General features: G+C 48.4%; 2 protein-coding genes across 3 annotated transcripts; one reads left to right on the plus strand and one right to left on the minus strand.

Moving 5' to 3' along the window:
* Nucleotides 1-524: 524 nt before the first annotated feature.
* On the plus strand, nucleotides 525-4,023 carry LOC123076793 (uncharacterized). The gene is made up of 7 exons (XM_044498923.1): nucleotides 525-825; nucleotides 999-1,598; nucleotides 1,707-1,829; nucleotides 2,127-2,382; nucleotides 2,656-2,774; nucleotides 2,904-3,110; nucleotides 3,203-4,023. Exons 1-7 carry the CDS (start codon nucleotides 739-741, stop codon nucleotides 3,878-3,880), a joined length of 2,070 nt encoding a protein of 689 aa, XP_044354858.1. The 5' UTR covers nucleotides 525-738; the 3' UTR covers nucleotides 3,881-4,023.
* A 2,285-nt stretch (nucleotides 4,024-6,308) lies between these two features.
* LOC123076795 (uncharacterized) lies at nucleotides 6,309-11,634 on the minus strand. 2 transcript variants are annotated; one of them, XM_044498924.1, is made up of 11 exons: nucleotides 11,404-11,586; nucleotides 11,192-11,327; nucleotides 10,515-11,099; nucleotides 10,285-10,407; nucleotides 9,532-9,879; nucleotides 8,836-9,438; nucleotides 8,606-8,728; nucleotides 7,981-8,197; nucleotides 7,620-7,693; nucleotides 7,311-7,529; nucleotides 6,309-7,227 (listed from the first exon to the last, which is right to left on the minus strand). In XM_044498924.1, the coding sequence occupies exons 2-11, from the start codon at nucleotides 11,315-11,317 to the stop codon at nucleotides 6,547-6,549; spliced, it is 3,099 nt and encodes a 1,032-aa protein (XP_044354859.1). In that variant the 5' UTR covers nucleotides 11,318-11,327; nucleotides 11,404-11,586; the 3' UTR covers nucleotides 6,309-6,546. The 2 variants fall into 2 exon arrangements, with proteins under 2 accessions (XP_044354859.1, XP_044354860.1); XM_044498925.1 differs by having other exon boundaries at nucleotides 8,836-9,393; nucleotides 11,192-11,634.
* Nucleotides 11,635-12,276: the final 642 nt, after the last annotated feature.

Here is a 12,276-nt window from a genome sequence, read left to right on the forward strand (position 1 = left end):
ATGAAGGCATAATGCACAAGTGTGTAAATTTTCAGGACGAAATACGTTGGACAAAAAGGACAAATCTGATACTTTTTAACACATGATACTATTGATCCTCCTAAACCCTGAATTTGTCTTTTTTGTACAGGTCACATTTCAACGTATTTCATCCTGAAATTTTGCACACGCACGCCTCACATCCTTGTTTACTTGCACAGACTTTTTCAGATTTTTTTGAAATCAATTTTTTTGAAATTTTTCAAAAAAAAACCGGTCTTCATGGTGGCAGAGAGCCAAAACGACATTATCATCTAAACGCTTTTATATTAGTTTATAGAGGGAGTACTAATACTGTTGCGAGCGGAAGCAGCATGTGCTAGGGCAAAAGAGGACCACGTACGAGCTGAGATCCAACGGCTGTAATTGGCCTGTTGGCCTAATCGTGCAGTGCCGAAGCTGACCGATCGGAGCTCGCGCCGGTTGGCCGAGGGAGAGCGTCGTCCAAATTAATTTTTTCGAGACATGGCAATTTCTGCCTTCGCCACGAACCCTCGCTCTTCTTCCCCCCTTTTCTTCCCCAGCCGCGCCGCTCCACTCCACTCCAGTCGCCGGCGGCCGGCGTCGCAGCCCGCCGCTGCCTGCCAGACGGCGGATCCATTAACTGGTAGCGAGAATCCGCTCCTTTCCTGCTGGATTCCCCCCCGTTTGGCCGCGCACAATCTCGATCTCGAACCCTACCTAGCTACGCAGGCAGCAATGCGCTCCAATCCCGCCACGCCTGCGAATCCCAGCGGGAGCAGAAAGCGTGGGCATTACAATTCCGCCAACAAGTCCCGCCGGAAGGTAAATCCCTCCCCTTTTCTTCTTCCCGCATCTAAATGGGCTGGACTGGATTCAGCTCAGTTCAGTTCAGTAAATCCCTCTGCTTTATTCAGTTCAGCTCAGCTCACATCTAGAGTAAATCCCTTCAGTCAGTCGCTTGTTTAATCCACTCACTCATACTACCTTGTGTGCAGGGAGACACGGCGTACAGGTGCTCGCCTCACCTCATCCCACCGATGATGAAGCTTCTCAGCGACGAGCAGAGAGGCTTTGTGAGAAAGATTGGGTTTGGGAGCCTGCTGTCCATGGCAGACTTCGAGATGGACAGGGCCCTCACCCTGTGGCTGATCGACAGGTTCAGCTGCGACACCGAGGCGCTCGAGTTCGAAGGCGACGTGTCGGTTCCGGTAAGGCCGCTCGTGGCGTCCGTCCTCGGGATCCCTTCGGGCCCCATCCAGGTCGTGGCGGGCCTCCACGTCGGCGACGCTCTCCGCACTCGGCACCGCTGTCTTAAAGGGAAGAACGCCGAGAAACTGGCCGAAGAAATGCGCGGCATGACCGAGGAGGAACCCTTCTGTATGGCCTTCATGATGGTGATACTTGCGATCTATCTCGCGCCGAACACGACCAAGCTTGTCAACCGGTACTTGTTTGGAGCCGCTCAACAGGTCGGCAGCCTCAAGCAGATGGACTGGTGCGGCTTCGTTGCTGACTATCTCTTCAGAGGAATCAGGAAGTTCAAGGAATCGGAAGCACCCTTTGTTTTTGTAAAGGGCTGTGTGCACATCCTGAACGTAAGATACATTCCGGCCGCACTTGTGGAAATTACAAACTGCTTGAATGTGCTGATGTCGCTTGTTTATTTATAAATTTTGTTTCCATTCATTGTCCTTGAAATGCAGGTCATTTACGTTGATCTTGTGAAACACGCTGCATTTGAAGTGCCAAACGGCTTTCCACGCTTGGGCGTTGTCACCACAGAGCATAACAAATGGGTAGCTTCACATCCCTTTGGTAGCTTGCTGGTAATTACTCATGTACTAAATTCTGCAATCAAACTCACTGTGATACACTATTTTTTATTATGTGACATATGCCTTGTTCAAAATAATGGCATGCTATATGCTGCTACAAGCATTACCAGTCTTGTAACCCACATTCATCCAGCGAGTAGCATTTATTTACCAAATCTTGACCGATCAAGTTTATTACTCATACGGAATTACATTTGAGTGACCTCTTTCAGAAGTATTTTTCTTTTTATGAAATGGCATATAATGTTTGCTCAATCAGTAACTTAATGCGCATTCTGATGCAAATAGGTGCGTCGTATAGAAGAGTCTGTCTATGCTCCCGTGCTCAATAACATGGGAAATGGTAGCATTGTTGAAGGCGGAACATGTGCTGATTCTGATACAAATACTGACGCTCTGGCCAATCAGTTTGCTATCACTGTCACCCATCAAAATAACCCGCATCCGATTTCAGCATACCCTGGCCCTGCCAGAACAACCCCTGATGTAACAAGCTTGGCCGGTGTTGAACATGTAGCTTTAGAGACATCAGCTCGATCTGCAGGTACGAACCAGATACTTACTCCTATTACATTATCTATAGCCAGGTTATAACAGATATTACACTAGCATTTTCAACCATTAATTGGCAAGGCTTGTTCCGGACAACATGTATGTAACATGCTGTAAACTCTGTATTCTTCAACTTTGTTACCCTTGTACAAGATCTCTACATATTCATGAAATGGAAACAGCTGTTTTCTTTAACATTATGTTTGCATATCTCAGACAAAATTGTAACATGTATTCTTTTTTTCTTTTGCACATAATTCTACAGTGTATTCATTTAACACTCACAGAGTTGAGGGGTGCGTTTTCTTGGAAGAACGCGTAGGTTTTCCAAGAAGCCGCGAGCAATTGCAGTCTGCTGGGCCTTCTTCACCGTGTTCTGCACAAGTTTGTTGACACTTCACTTCTGTGACATTATTATTTTTAATTACGCTACGTTATGGGTTCCAATTCCACACGGCATGGCATGGCATGGCAGTAATTCAAATAATGTGTTTCCCTCTGATACCCTTGCAGATTGCGGAGAAGACGCAGCTTGCGCCAGAAGCCACTTTGGGAAGGAACAGGGGTTCGCCGAAGGACGATCGGACGCCCGAGAGGGCGAGGGTGGAGCTGCCCAACAGTGGGCAAGTAAAGCGAGCCGGAGAAGGCACCATAAGGATGGACATGAGTTTGCTTAGTTGTCGCGTCTGCTACCACCCCGTCAAGCCCCCTGTCTTCCAGGTTAATTTCTTTCCTCAAAGAATGCTCGAATAATTTCCTGTTCCATTCAGCTGAGGTCTGAGCATGGCAGTATCTGATACAATTTTGCGCAGTGCAATGTCGGGCATTTAGCTTGCGGCACATGCCTCGCGGAGCTCCCCGGCGAACAGTGCCCGATCTGCGAGCATGGCGGTGGCTTTAGCCGCTGTCCAGTGATGGACGACGTCGTCTTGTCGAGCGAGATGAAGTGCTCCTACGACGGCTGCCAGAGCTACGTCCCCTACCACGAGCTCGACGGCCACCAGAGAGTGTGCCCACACGCGCCCTGCTTCTGCATGGAGCCCGGTTGCGGCTTCTGCGGCCCTCCACCGGCGCTCCTTGGCCACCTCAGTGCGGTGCACTCGGTGCCAGTGCAGAAGGTCCAGTACGGCAATGTTCACCGGCTCCGGTTGTCGGAGGCGCAGTGCCTGCTCCATGCGGAAGAGGACGACAGCGTGTTCCTCCTGGCCGTGGGCGCGCTCGGCATGGCCACCGTCGTGTCTGCGGTGTGCATCTGTGCGGGAGCGTCACTGGAGCCACGACACGCGGTCAAGCTCCGGGCGAACGGTCCGCCGCCACCGAGCAGCGCGGCGGGCAGCATTCTGTTGGACACGAAGGCGGTGACGAACAGCAACAGACCCGGCGAGGTGGCCGTGGAGGAGCTGCCGTCTTTCTTGATGGTGCCGCCTGCATATCTGGCTGGATCTGGCGCGTCCGAGGTGTCCCTCGACGTTCGCATTGACAGGGTGTGATATGGTCCATGCTGATGCAAGTGTTTTGCATAATTTCTTCATGCTGGTGTAATGTAATCGCTGCTAGCTGCTACTCCTGATGGAAGATATGCACCGAACTTGCCGAGTGGATGGAAAAACGCGGTGAAGGTGTTATCTTTTCACCATCGGTGCAAGGGAGATTCACCATGAAATATCTTCTTTTTAGAGAACCATGGGGCCAACAAGCTTCCACCAAAACGGGGCTGCGCGCGCCACCCACACGAAAAGGGGAACCTTCTCCCCCTTCAAGGAACATTGTGTTTTGGCGCAAGAGGCGTCCCCTCCCCTCCGGAAAATTTCGGGATGTTCCAAAACTTTTTTGACACCCCACCAAAAACTAGGGATGCATTTCGAAACTTTTCTGCCTTTATGGTTTACTCCGAAACGATTCTAATTCTTGGTTTCTTCAATACATTTTCTGTTTTCTCTCTGAAACATTTCCAGTGTCTTCGAAATTTTTCCGTTCACTTTCTCTCAGACTCCTTTTCTATTACTCAGCAGATATATGACACTTGTGCCAAAACACAGGTTTGGAACAAAATAGGGAAAATGGAAAGGAAGTGAGATGCAAAACAGCGGAAAATAAAACTTTGTAGGAATCTACACAGTCGTGTCCGGAATGCAGGACAAGAAACCCACGAAATCAACATATGTGGGTCCCCTGCATTGATTTTTAAATGCTTGCTGCATGCTGCCTGTGTGGCCTCGATGTGTACAGATCAATAATTTTTATAGCCGATGTGGGTCCTAGGATGCATGGTTCGGTGCCCTTTTCCTTCCACTGTCTCGGGCCTCCGCGAAAAATTTGGCTGCCCAGAAACCTTTCCTGCGGATCGGTAACAAAAGTATCCTTTATTCTCAACGGTTGAAAAGGGAGCAGTTCTTTAGGAATAGCTTTCCTTTGGTTTTCCTACGTTTTTTCTCTATCCCGAACAGGCCCTAAGCGTGTGATCATGTAGGTACGGTGAAATATATACATGAGCGAAACTCTTTTTGATCAATGATCAATAGTGAAACCGTGAACATATATATTGACCTCTATACCCACACAAATATATATTCAAATGAACCTTTAGTTACCGTGTGCTATTCCTGTTGCTTAGCGATATGTTACAAAAACCTGAGGTGAGATTTATCAGCATCCCCGTGAATCGACAAGTTGCTCAGTATGCGAGTTTTCTCGTTACTGGTTTTGCTCTTTCTTCTCGTCCCGTGCTCTGGCATCCACGTGATCAAATCACGATGTGTCTGGCTAGCCGATGATATATACCGTAACACAGAGAGGGCCCCAAGAATATATCTTCATCGTCGGAGGAGCAAATCACAATTTTAACCTATCTAGTCCTTTGTCATACTTTTTCGTGAACCCGTAAGCTGCCGTAATAGTCAGCCAATTACCAATGATGTTAAGAAGTCGATGGTTTAAGGAATATGCAAACGTTTAACTTTCTTTGTCTTATAAACCATTGACGAAAGGATCTCATAGCATAACAATAAGTTAGTCAGTTCAACACAAATGTTCTTCTAACATTGCGTCCTCAAAGTTGCTGGCATTCTCATGCCCATGATTAGGAAAACGTGATCATCATATAACACTTGAGCTAGTCTTAAAGGCATGACTAAGAACCTATATTACCGTTTATTATTTCGCACATGCACATAAGGTTTTCTCCGAGCCTCTTTGATATACAGACTTAAGGACCATTGCAATTATAACACAGAACATAAACATAACTATGAACATGGAAATGAATAATAAAATTTATTATTTTCCACTAGGTCATATTTCCAACACAGACTACCCGAAAGAGGAGAACAGCGACGGGTCGGACGGCTCCGACGATAAGCAGATCTGGCTTGATCCATTTTGCGGTTTAGAGCGATGCTTCCGCGAGAAAGACGGCAAGGGCAAGGGCAGCCTAATCTTTGTCCATAGCTAGTATACGTAGGTAGACATGCCAATTTTTGGTAATCCAATTCCAATGGCACGTGCTGTAATCTTTCTCCATAGGTAGTACATAGGTAGAACATGCCATTTTTTGGTAATCTAATTCCAATGACACGTGCTGATGTAGTAGCCAAACGATTGTTGTTGCACCGTAGAGATAGTTTATGTCGCACGAGTTTATATGGATTTGAGGTTTACTAGTTAGCAAAATTTCAAATGTGAACGTTTGAGGGGCGAGATTAGGTGTATCCGGTTGTAGATGCTCTTAGCATTAGAGAAAAGATTCTTGTTCCAAGAGAGAAGGCACACAGGCGTGCGCTTAAGCTTGTGGAAGAGGAAGAGGCACTATTCTACTCCCTCCGTCCGAAAAATCTTGTCTTCCAAATGGATGTATCTAACACCAAGTTTGAAGAATAAGCTTGGGACAAGTTTTTTCGGGAGGGAGTATTTGACAATGGATGGCGGCAATAGTGGCACTAATAGTTTTCCGGTCAGGACAATTCAGGCCTCTCACGTTCCAGCACAGACATCAACATTTTGAGCATGCATTGGGAAACCAGACGACAAGTCACCTACAGGCTAGGAAGTTTAATTAGTGTCACCTACTTCCATCAGCAATGGCATCTAAGCAGCGATTACAACCCAAGTTACGCCATGAAGAAACGATGCAAAATACTTGCATCAGCAATGAACCATGTCACATCCTGTCAATGCGAACGTCGAGGGACACCTCCTTGTACGCCCCACAGTCAACCAGGTATGCCGGCGGCACCATCAGGAACGACGGCAGCTCCTCCACCGCCACCTCGCCGGGCCTGCTGATGCTCGTCACCGCCTGCATGTCCAGCAGAATGCTGCCCGCCGCGCTGCTCGGCAGCGGCGGACCGTTCGCCCAGAGCTTGACCGCGTATCGCGGCTCTGGGTATGCTCCCGCTCTGAGGCACACCACGGACACGACGGTGGCCATGCCAAGCACGCCCACGGCCAGGAGGAACGCGCTGTCGTCCTCTTCCGCGTGGAGCAGGAACCGTGGCTCCGACACCCGGAGCTGATGGACACTGCCGTAGTGTACCTTGTGCACTGGCACTGAGTGCAGGGCGGCGAGGTGGCCGAGGAGCGCCGCCGGTGCGCCCGCGAAGCTGCAGCCGGTCTCCGTGCAGAAGCAGGGCCCGTGCGGGCACGTGCTCTGGTGGTCGTCGAGCTCGTGGTAGGGGACGTAAATGTGGCAGCCGTCGTGGGAGCACTTCATCGTGCTCGACAGGACGACGTCGTCCATCACTGGACAGCGGCTAAAGTCACCGCCGTGCTCACACATCTGGCACTGTTCGTCGGGGAGCTCGGCAAGGCATCTGCCGCAAGCTAAATGCCCGACATTGCACTGCACAAAATTGTATCAGATACTGCCATCCTCAGACCTCAGCTGCAAGAAATTAATTGAGCATATTGGAGAAAGAAATTAACCTGGAAGACAGGGGGCTTGACGGGGTGGGAGCAGACGCGGCAACTGAACAAACTCATGTCCATCCTTATGGTGGCTTCTCCATCTCGCACCATTTGCCCATTATTGGGCAGCTCCACCCTTGCCCTTTTGGCGCTCCGATCATGCTTCTCCATCGTCGACGGTGAATCCCTGTTCCTGCTCTCGGCGGCAGCCGCAAGAACCTCCAGCCCGTTCAGAATCTGCAAAGGAAAAACATCACATCATGAATTGGTACCCATAATCTACAGATGTTTCTTCTGCGCAATTCAAAGAATAAGGCATAGACAAACTTGTGCAGAAAACGGTTCAGAAGAAGGCCCAGCAGACTGCAATTGTTCGCCGCTTCTTGGAAAAATAATGTGTTCTGCAAAAGTTACATCAAATACATGGAAGAATTTTGTCTCAGATACATATAACCAATGTTGAAGAAAAAGAATTGCTTTCGATTAATGGCTACGTGCTTTACATCTTTTAGGCAAGCTTCTGAATGTAGAGATTTGTACAAGGATAACAGAGTCAGGAGAATACAATACATAATTTATAGCATGTTACATACATGACATGTCAATTAACGGTTGAAAATGCTTGTGTAATATCTTTTATAACCTGGCTATAGACAATGTAATAGGAGTCAGTTATAATGGTTTGTACCTGCAGATCGAGCTGATGTCTCTAACCCTGTAACAATGAGCAAGCTGCCAGGACCTGGTGAAACCGGATGCTGGTTATTTTGATCATTGTCGGTAGCAGACTGATTGGACAGAGCATCAGTATCTGTATCAGAATCAGCACATTCTCCGACTTGAACAATGTTACCATTTCCATTATTAAGCACAGGAGCATAGACAGACTCTTCTAGACGACGTACCTATATGAAAGAGAATACGCGTGAAGTTACTGATTGTAGCAATCGTTATATGCAACTTAGGAAAAAGAAAATTACTTCTGAAAGAGGTCACTCCAATGTAATTCCGTGTAAGTAATAAACTTGATTGGTCAAGATTTGGTAAATAAATGCTACTCATTGGATGGGTGTGGGTTACAAGACTGGTAATGCTTGTAGCAGCATAGAGCATGCCATTATTTTGAACAAGGCATGTCACATAATAACGAATAGTGTACAACAACAACCACAAATCCTTTCAGTCCCAAACAAGTTAGGGTGGGCTAGAGTTCAAACCAACAAGATCTCAAAACCCATAATAATGAATGGTGTGTTTCAAATAAAAATAGCGTATCACAGTTTGCTTGCAGAATTTAGTGCATGAGTAATTACCAGCAAGCTACCAAAGGGATGTGAAGCTACCCATTTGTTATGCTCTGTAGTGACAAAGCCCAAGCGTGGAAAGCCGTTTGGTACTTCGAATGCAGCATGTTTCACAAGATCAATGAAAATGACCTGCATTTCAAGGACAGTGAATGGAAATAAATTTATAAATAAACAAGCGACATCAGCACATTCAAACAGTTTGTAATTTCCGTAAGTGCAGTCGGAATGTTTCTTACGCTCAGAATGTGCACACAGCCCTTTAGACAACCAAAGGGTGCATCTGATTCCTTGAACTCCCTGATTCCTTTGAAGAGATAGTCAGCAACGAAACCGCACCAATCCATCTGTTTGAGGCTACCGACCTGTTGAGCAGCTCCAAGAAAGGACCTGTTGACAAGCACGGTTGTATTTGGTGCTAGATAAATCGCGAGTATCGTCATCATGAAGGCTATACAGAAGGGTTCCTCCTCGGTTATGCTGCACATTTCCTCGGCCAATTTCCTGGCGTTCTTGAATTTAACAGTGCAGTACTGACTGAAGAGACCATAGTCAACATGGAGACCCTGCACGACTTGGATGGGGCCCGAAGGGATCCCAAGGACAGACTTGACGAGTGGCCTCACCGGAATCGATAAGCCGCCTCCAAACTCAAGCGCATTGGTGTCACAACTGAACTTACCAACCAACCAGAGGGTAAGGGCCTTGTTCATCTCGAAATCCGCCATGGACAGCAGGCTCCCAAACCCGATTTTTCTGACGAAGCCCTTCTGCTCCTCACTGAGAAGCTCCACAATCTGCGGAATGAGGCGAGGGGAACATCTGTAAACCGCGCTCCCGCTCTACAAGGTATGAGCGGATCAACTGAGGAGATTCAGGCGTAATGTAAACTGAAAAACGCAGAGCAGAGGAGTGGAGGGATTCCGGGATCGTACCTTCCGGGGCCTCTTGGCAGATCTACTTGGTGGACTACCACCATCCATGGCACTCCCCTGTTTTCCATTACTGCTGGGATTAGCATGCGCAGCAGGAATGGAACCCATGGCCCCGTGAAGATGGTTTGTACCTGCAGATTGAGCTGATGTCTCTAACGCTACAACAATGGACAAGCTGGCAGGACCTGCTGAAACCGGATGCTGGTTATTTTGATCGTTGTCGGTAGCAGGCAGATTGGCTAGAGCATCAGTATTTGTATCAGAATCAGCGCATTCTCCGCCTTCAACAATGTTACCATTTCCATTATTAAGCACAGGAGCATAGACAGACTCTTCTAGACGACGTACCTATATGAATGAGAATACGCGTAAAGTTACTGACTGTAGCAATCATTATATGCAACTTAAGAAAAAGAAAAATACTTCTGAAAGAGGTCACTCAAATGTAATTGCGTGTAAGTAATAAACTTGACCGGTCAAGATTTGGTAAATAAATGCTACTCATTGGATGGATGTGGGTTACAAGACTGGTAATGCTTGTAGCAGCATAGAGCATGCCATTATTTTGAACAAGGCATATGTCACATAATATCAAATAGTGTACAACAACAACAAAGCCTTTCAGTCCCAAACAAGTTGGGGTAGGCTAGAGTTGAAACCCATCAGATCTCGAAACCCATAATAATGAATGGTGTGTTTCAAATAAATAGCGTATCACAGTTTGATTGCAGGATTTAGTGCATGGGTAATTACCAGCAAGCTACCAAAGGGATGTGAAGCTACCCATTTGTTATGCGCTGTAGTGACAACGCGCAAGCGTGGAAAGCCGTTTGGTACTTGGAATTCCGCGTGTTTCACATGATCAATGAAAATGACCTGCATTTCAAGGACAGTGAATGGAAATAGATTTATAAATAAACAAGCAACATCAGCACATTCAAACAGTCTGTAATTTCCATAAGTGCGGTCGGAATGTTTCTTACGCTCAGAATGTGCACACAGCCCTTCAGAAGAACAAAGGGTGCATCCGATTCCTTGAATTCCATGAGTCCTTTGATGAGGTAGTCAGCAACGAAACCGCACCAGTCCATCTGTCTGAGGCTACCAACCTTCTGAGCAGCTCCAAGCAAGGACCTGTTGACAAGCATGGTTGTGTTTGGTGCTAGATAAATCGCGAGTATCACCATCATGAAGGCTGTACAGAAGGGTTCCTCCTCGGTTATGCCACACATTTCTTCGGCCAGTTCCTTGGCCTTCCTCACTTTAGTAGAAGAGAAGTGACTGTAGGGAGACTGCACGACTGGGATGGGGCCTGAAGGGATCCCAAGGACAGACTTGACGAGCGGCCTCACCGGAATCGACACGCCGCCTTCAAACTCGAGCGCCTCGGTCTCGCAACTGAACCTGCCAACCAGCCACAAGGTAAGGGCCTTGTTAATCTCGAAGTCTGCCATGGACAGCAGGCTCCCAAACCCGATTTTTCTGACGAAGCCCTTCTGCTCCTCGCTGAGAAGCCCCACAATCCGCGGGATGAGGTGCGGGGAACATCTGTACGACGCCGTCCCGCTCTGCAAGGTATGAGCGGATTCAGCTGAGGAGACTCGGATGTAATATGAATGAACTGAATGAATAAAGCAGAGCAGAGCAGAGGAGTTCCTACCCAGCCCTTTGGGAGAAGAGCAGAGGACTTCTTGGCAGATCTGCTTGGTGGATTGCCACCATCCATGGCATCCCCCCGCTTTCCGGTCCTGCTGGGATTGGAACGCGCAGCAGGACTGGAACCCATGGCCGTGTGGCTAGGGTTTGAGATGGAGGCGGTGAACAGCCAAATAGGGGGGGAAATCGATCAGAAAAGGAGCAGATTCTTGCTACCAGTTAATGGATCCGCCGTCTGGCAGGCATGGGCGAGCTGCGGCGCCGGTCGCCGGCGGGGTACGCCGGCTGGGGTGGAGCGGAGCGGCGGCGGCGGGGGCGGGGTTGTGGGGGGAAAGAGGAGAAAGGGGGGAAGAAGAGCGAAGCCAAAAAAATGCCAATGCCTCGAAATATTTGGACGACGCTCTGGCGCGAGATGGACTGCTTCGGCACAGCAGGCCAACTCGAACCCCAACGCACCACCCCAATACACGACCCTAAATGGTTGGCCGTTAATTTCAAAAAAAAAAAAAAAATGGTTGGCCGTTTGAGGCTAAACAGACGCAAAACGCAACCCAACGCACATAAGCAAACTGTCCGATTTTCGTCTGCTTTCGACTCATTTCCGGCTCAAATTTGGGTTACGCTTGCGTCGAGATGGATAGAGCGTCGATGGCACAGACGTCCCTTTTCTCTTCCCCTGCCCCTCCCTCTGCCCCCGTCATCGCCACATCACCCGTCGGCGCCCATTTTCCCGGCCGCCTTCCTCGCTTTCCTGCCAGGCCGCCCAAATCACCACCACGCCATGCCATAGCCGACTCAAGCCCGCGACTCGGAGGGCTTTTTGGCGGTGTTCGTGGTTCTTTGTTGCTGCAGCCCGTGGGAGAGAAGTTGCGCCCGCCGACGACGCCCATCAACCTCAACACCTCCCGGCAGGCGCTGCATAGCCGCAGGGTGCCGCCCGCTGATACGTTCATTTTGCATCATGTTTTTATATCAATATTTATTGCATTATGGGCTGTTATTTCACATTATGGTACAATACTTATGCCTTTTCTCTCTTATTTTGCAAGATTTACATGAAGAGGGAGAATGCCGGCAGCTGGAATTCTG

This window comes from Triticum aestivum, chromosome 3D, assembly GCF_018294505.1.
Source record: "Triticum aestivum cultivar Chinese Spring chromosome 3D, IWGSC CS RefSeq v2.1, whole genome shotgun sequence".
Lineage (NCBI taxonomy): Eukaryota > Viridiplantae > Streptophyta > Magnoliopsida > Poales > Poaceae > Triticum > Triticum aestivum.

What these genes read in the sequence shown, in the direction of transcription:
- LOC123076793 (XM_044498923.1), top strand. Translation starts at nt 739, where the DNA reads ATGCGCTCCAATCCCGCCACGCCTGCGAATCCCAGCGGGAGCAGAAAG. An exon ending in CCAACAAGTCCCGCCGGAAG is followed by an intron (nt 826 to 998) that starts GTAAATCCCTCC and finishes CCTTGTGTGCAG; the next exon opens with GGAGACACGGCGTACAGGTG. An exon ending in GCTGTGTGCACATCCTGAAC is followed by an intron (nt 1,599 to 1,706) that starts GTAAGATACATT and finishes CTTGAAATGCAG; the next exon opens with GTCATTTACGTTGATCTTGT.
- LOC123076795 (XM_044498924.1), bottom strand. Translation starts at nt 11,317, where the DNA reads ATGGGTTCCAGTCCTGCTGCGCGTTCCAATCCCAGCAGGACCGGAAAG. An exon ending in CTCTTCTCCCAAAGGGCTGG is followed by an intron (nt 11,100 to 11,191) that starts GTAGGAACTCCT and finishes CATACCTTGCAG; the next exon opens with AGCGGGACGGCGTCGTACAG. An exon ending in GCTGTGTGCACATTCTGAGC is followed by an intron (nt 10,408 to 10,514) that starts GTAAGAAACATT and finishes CTTGAAATGCAG; the next exon opens with GTCATTTTCATTGATCATGT.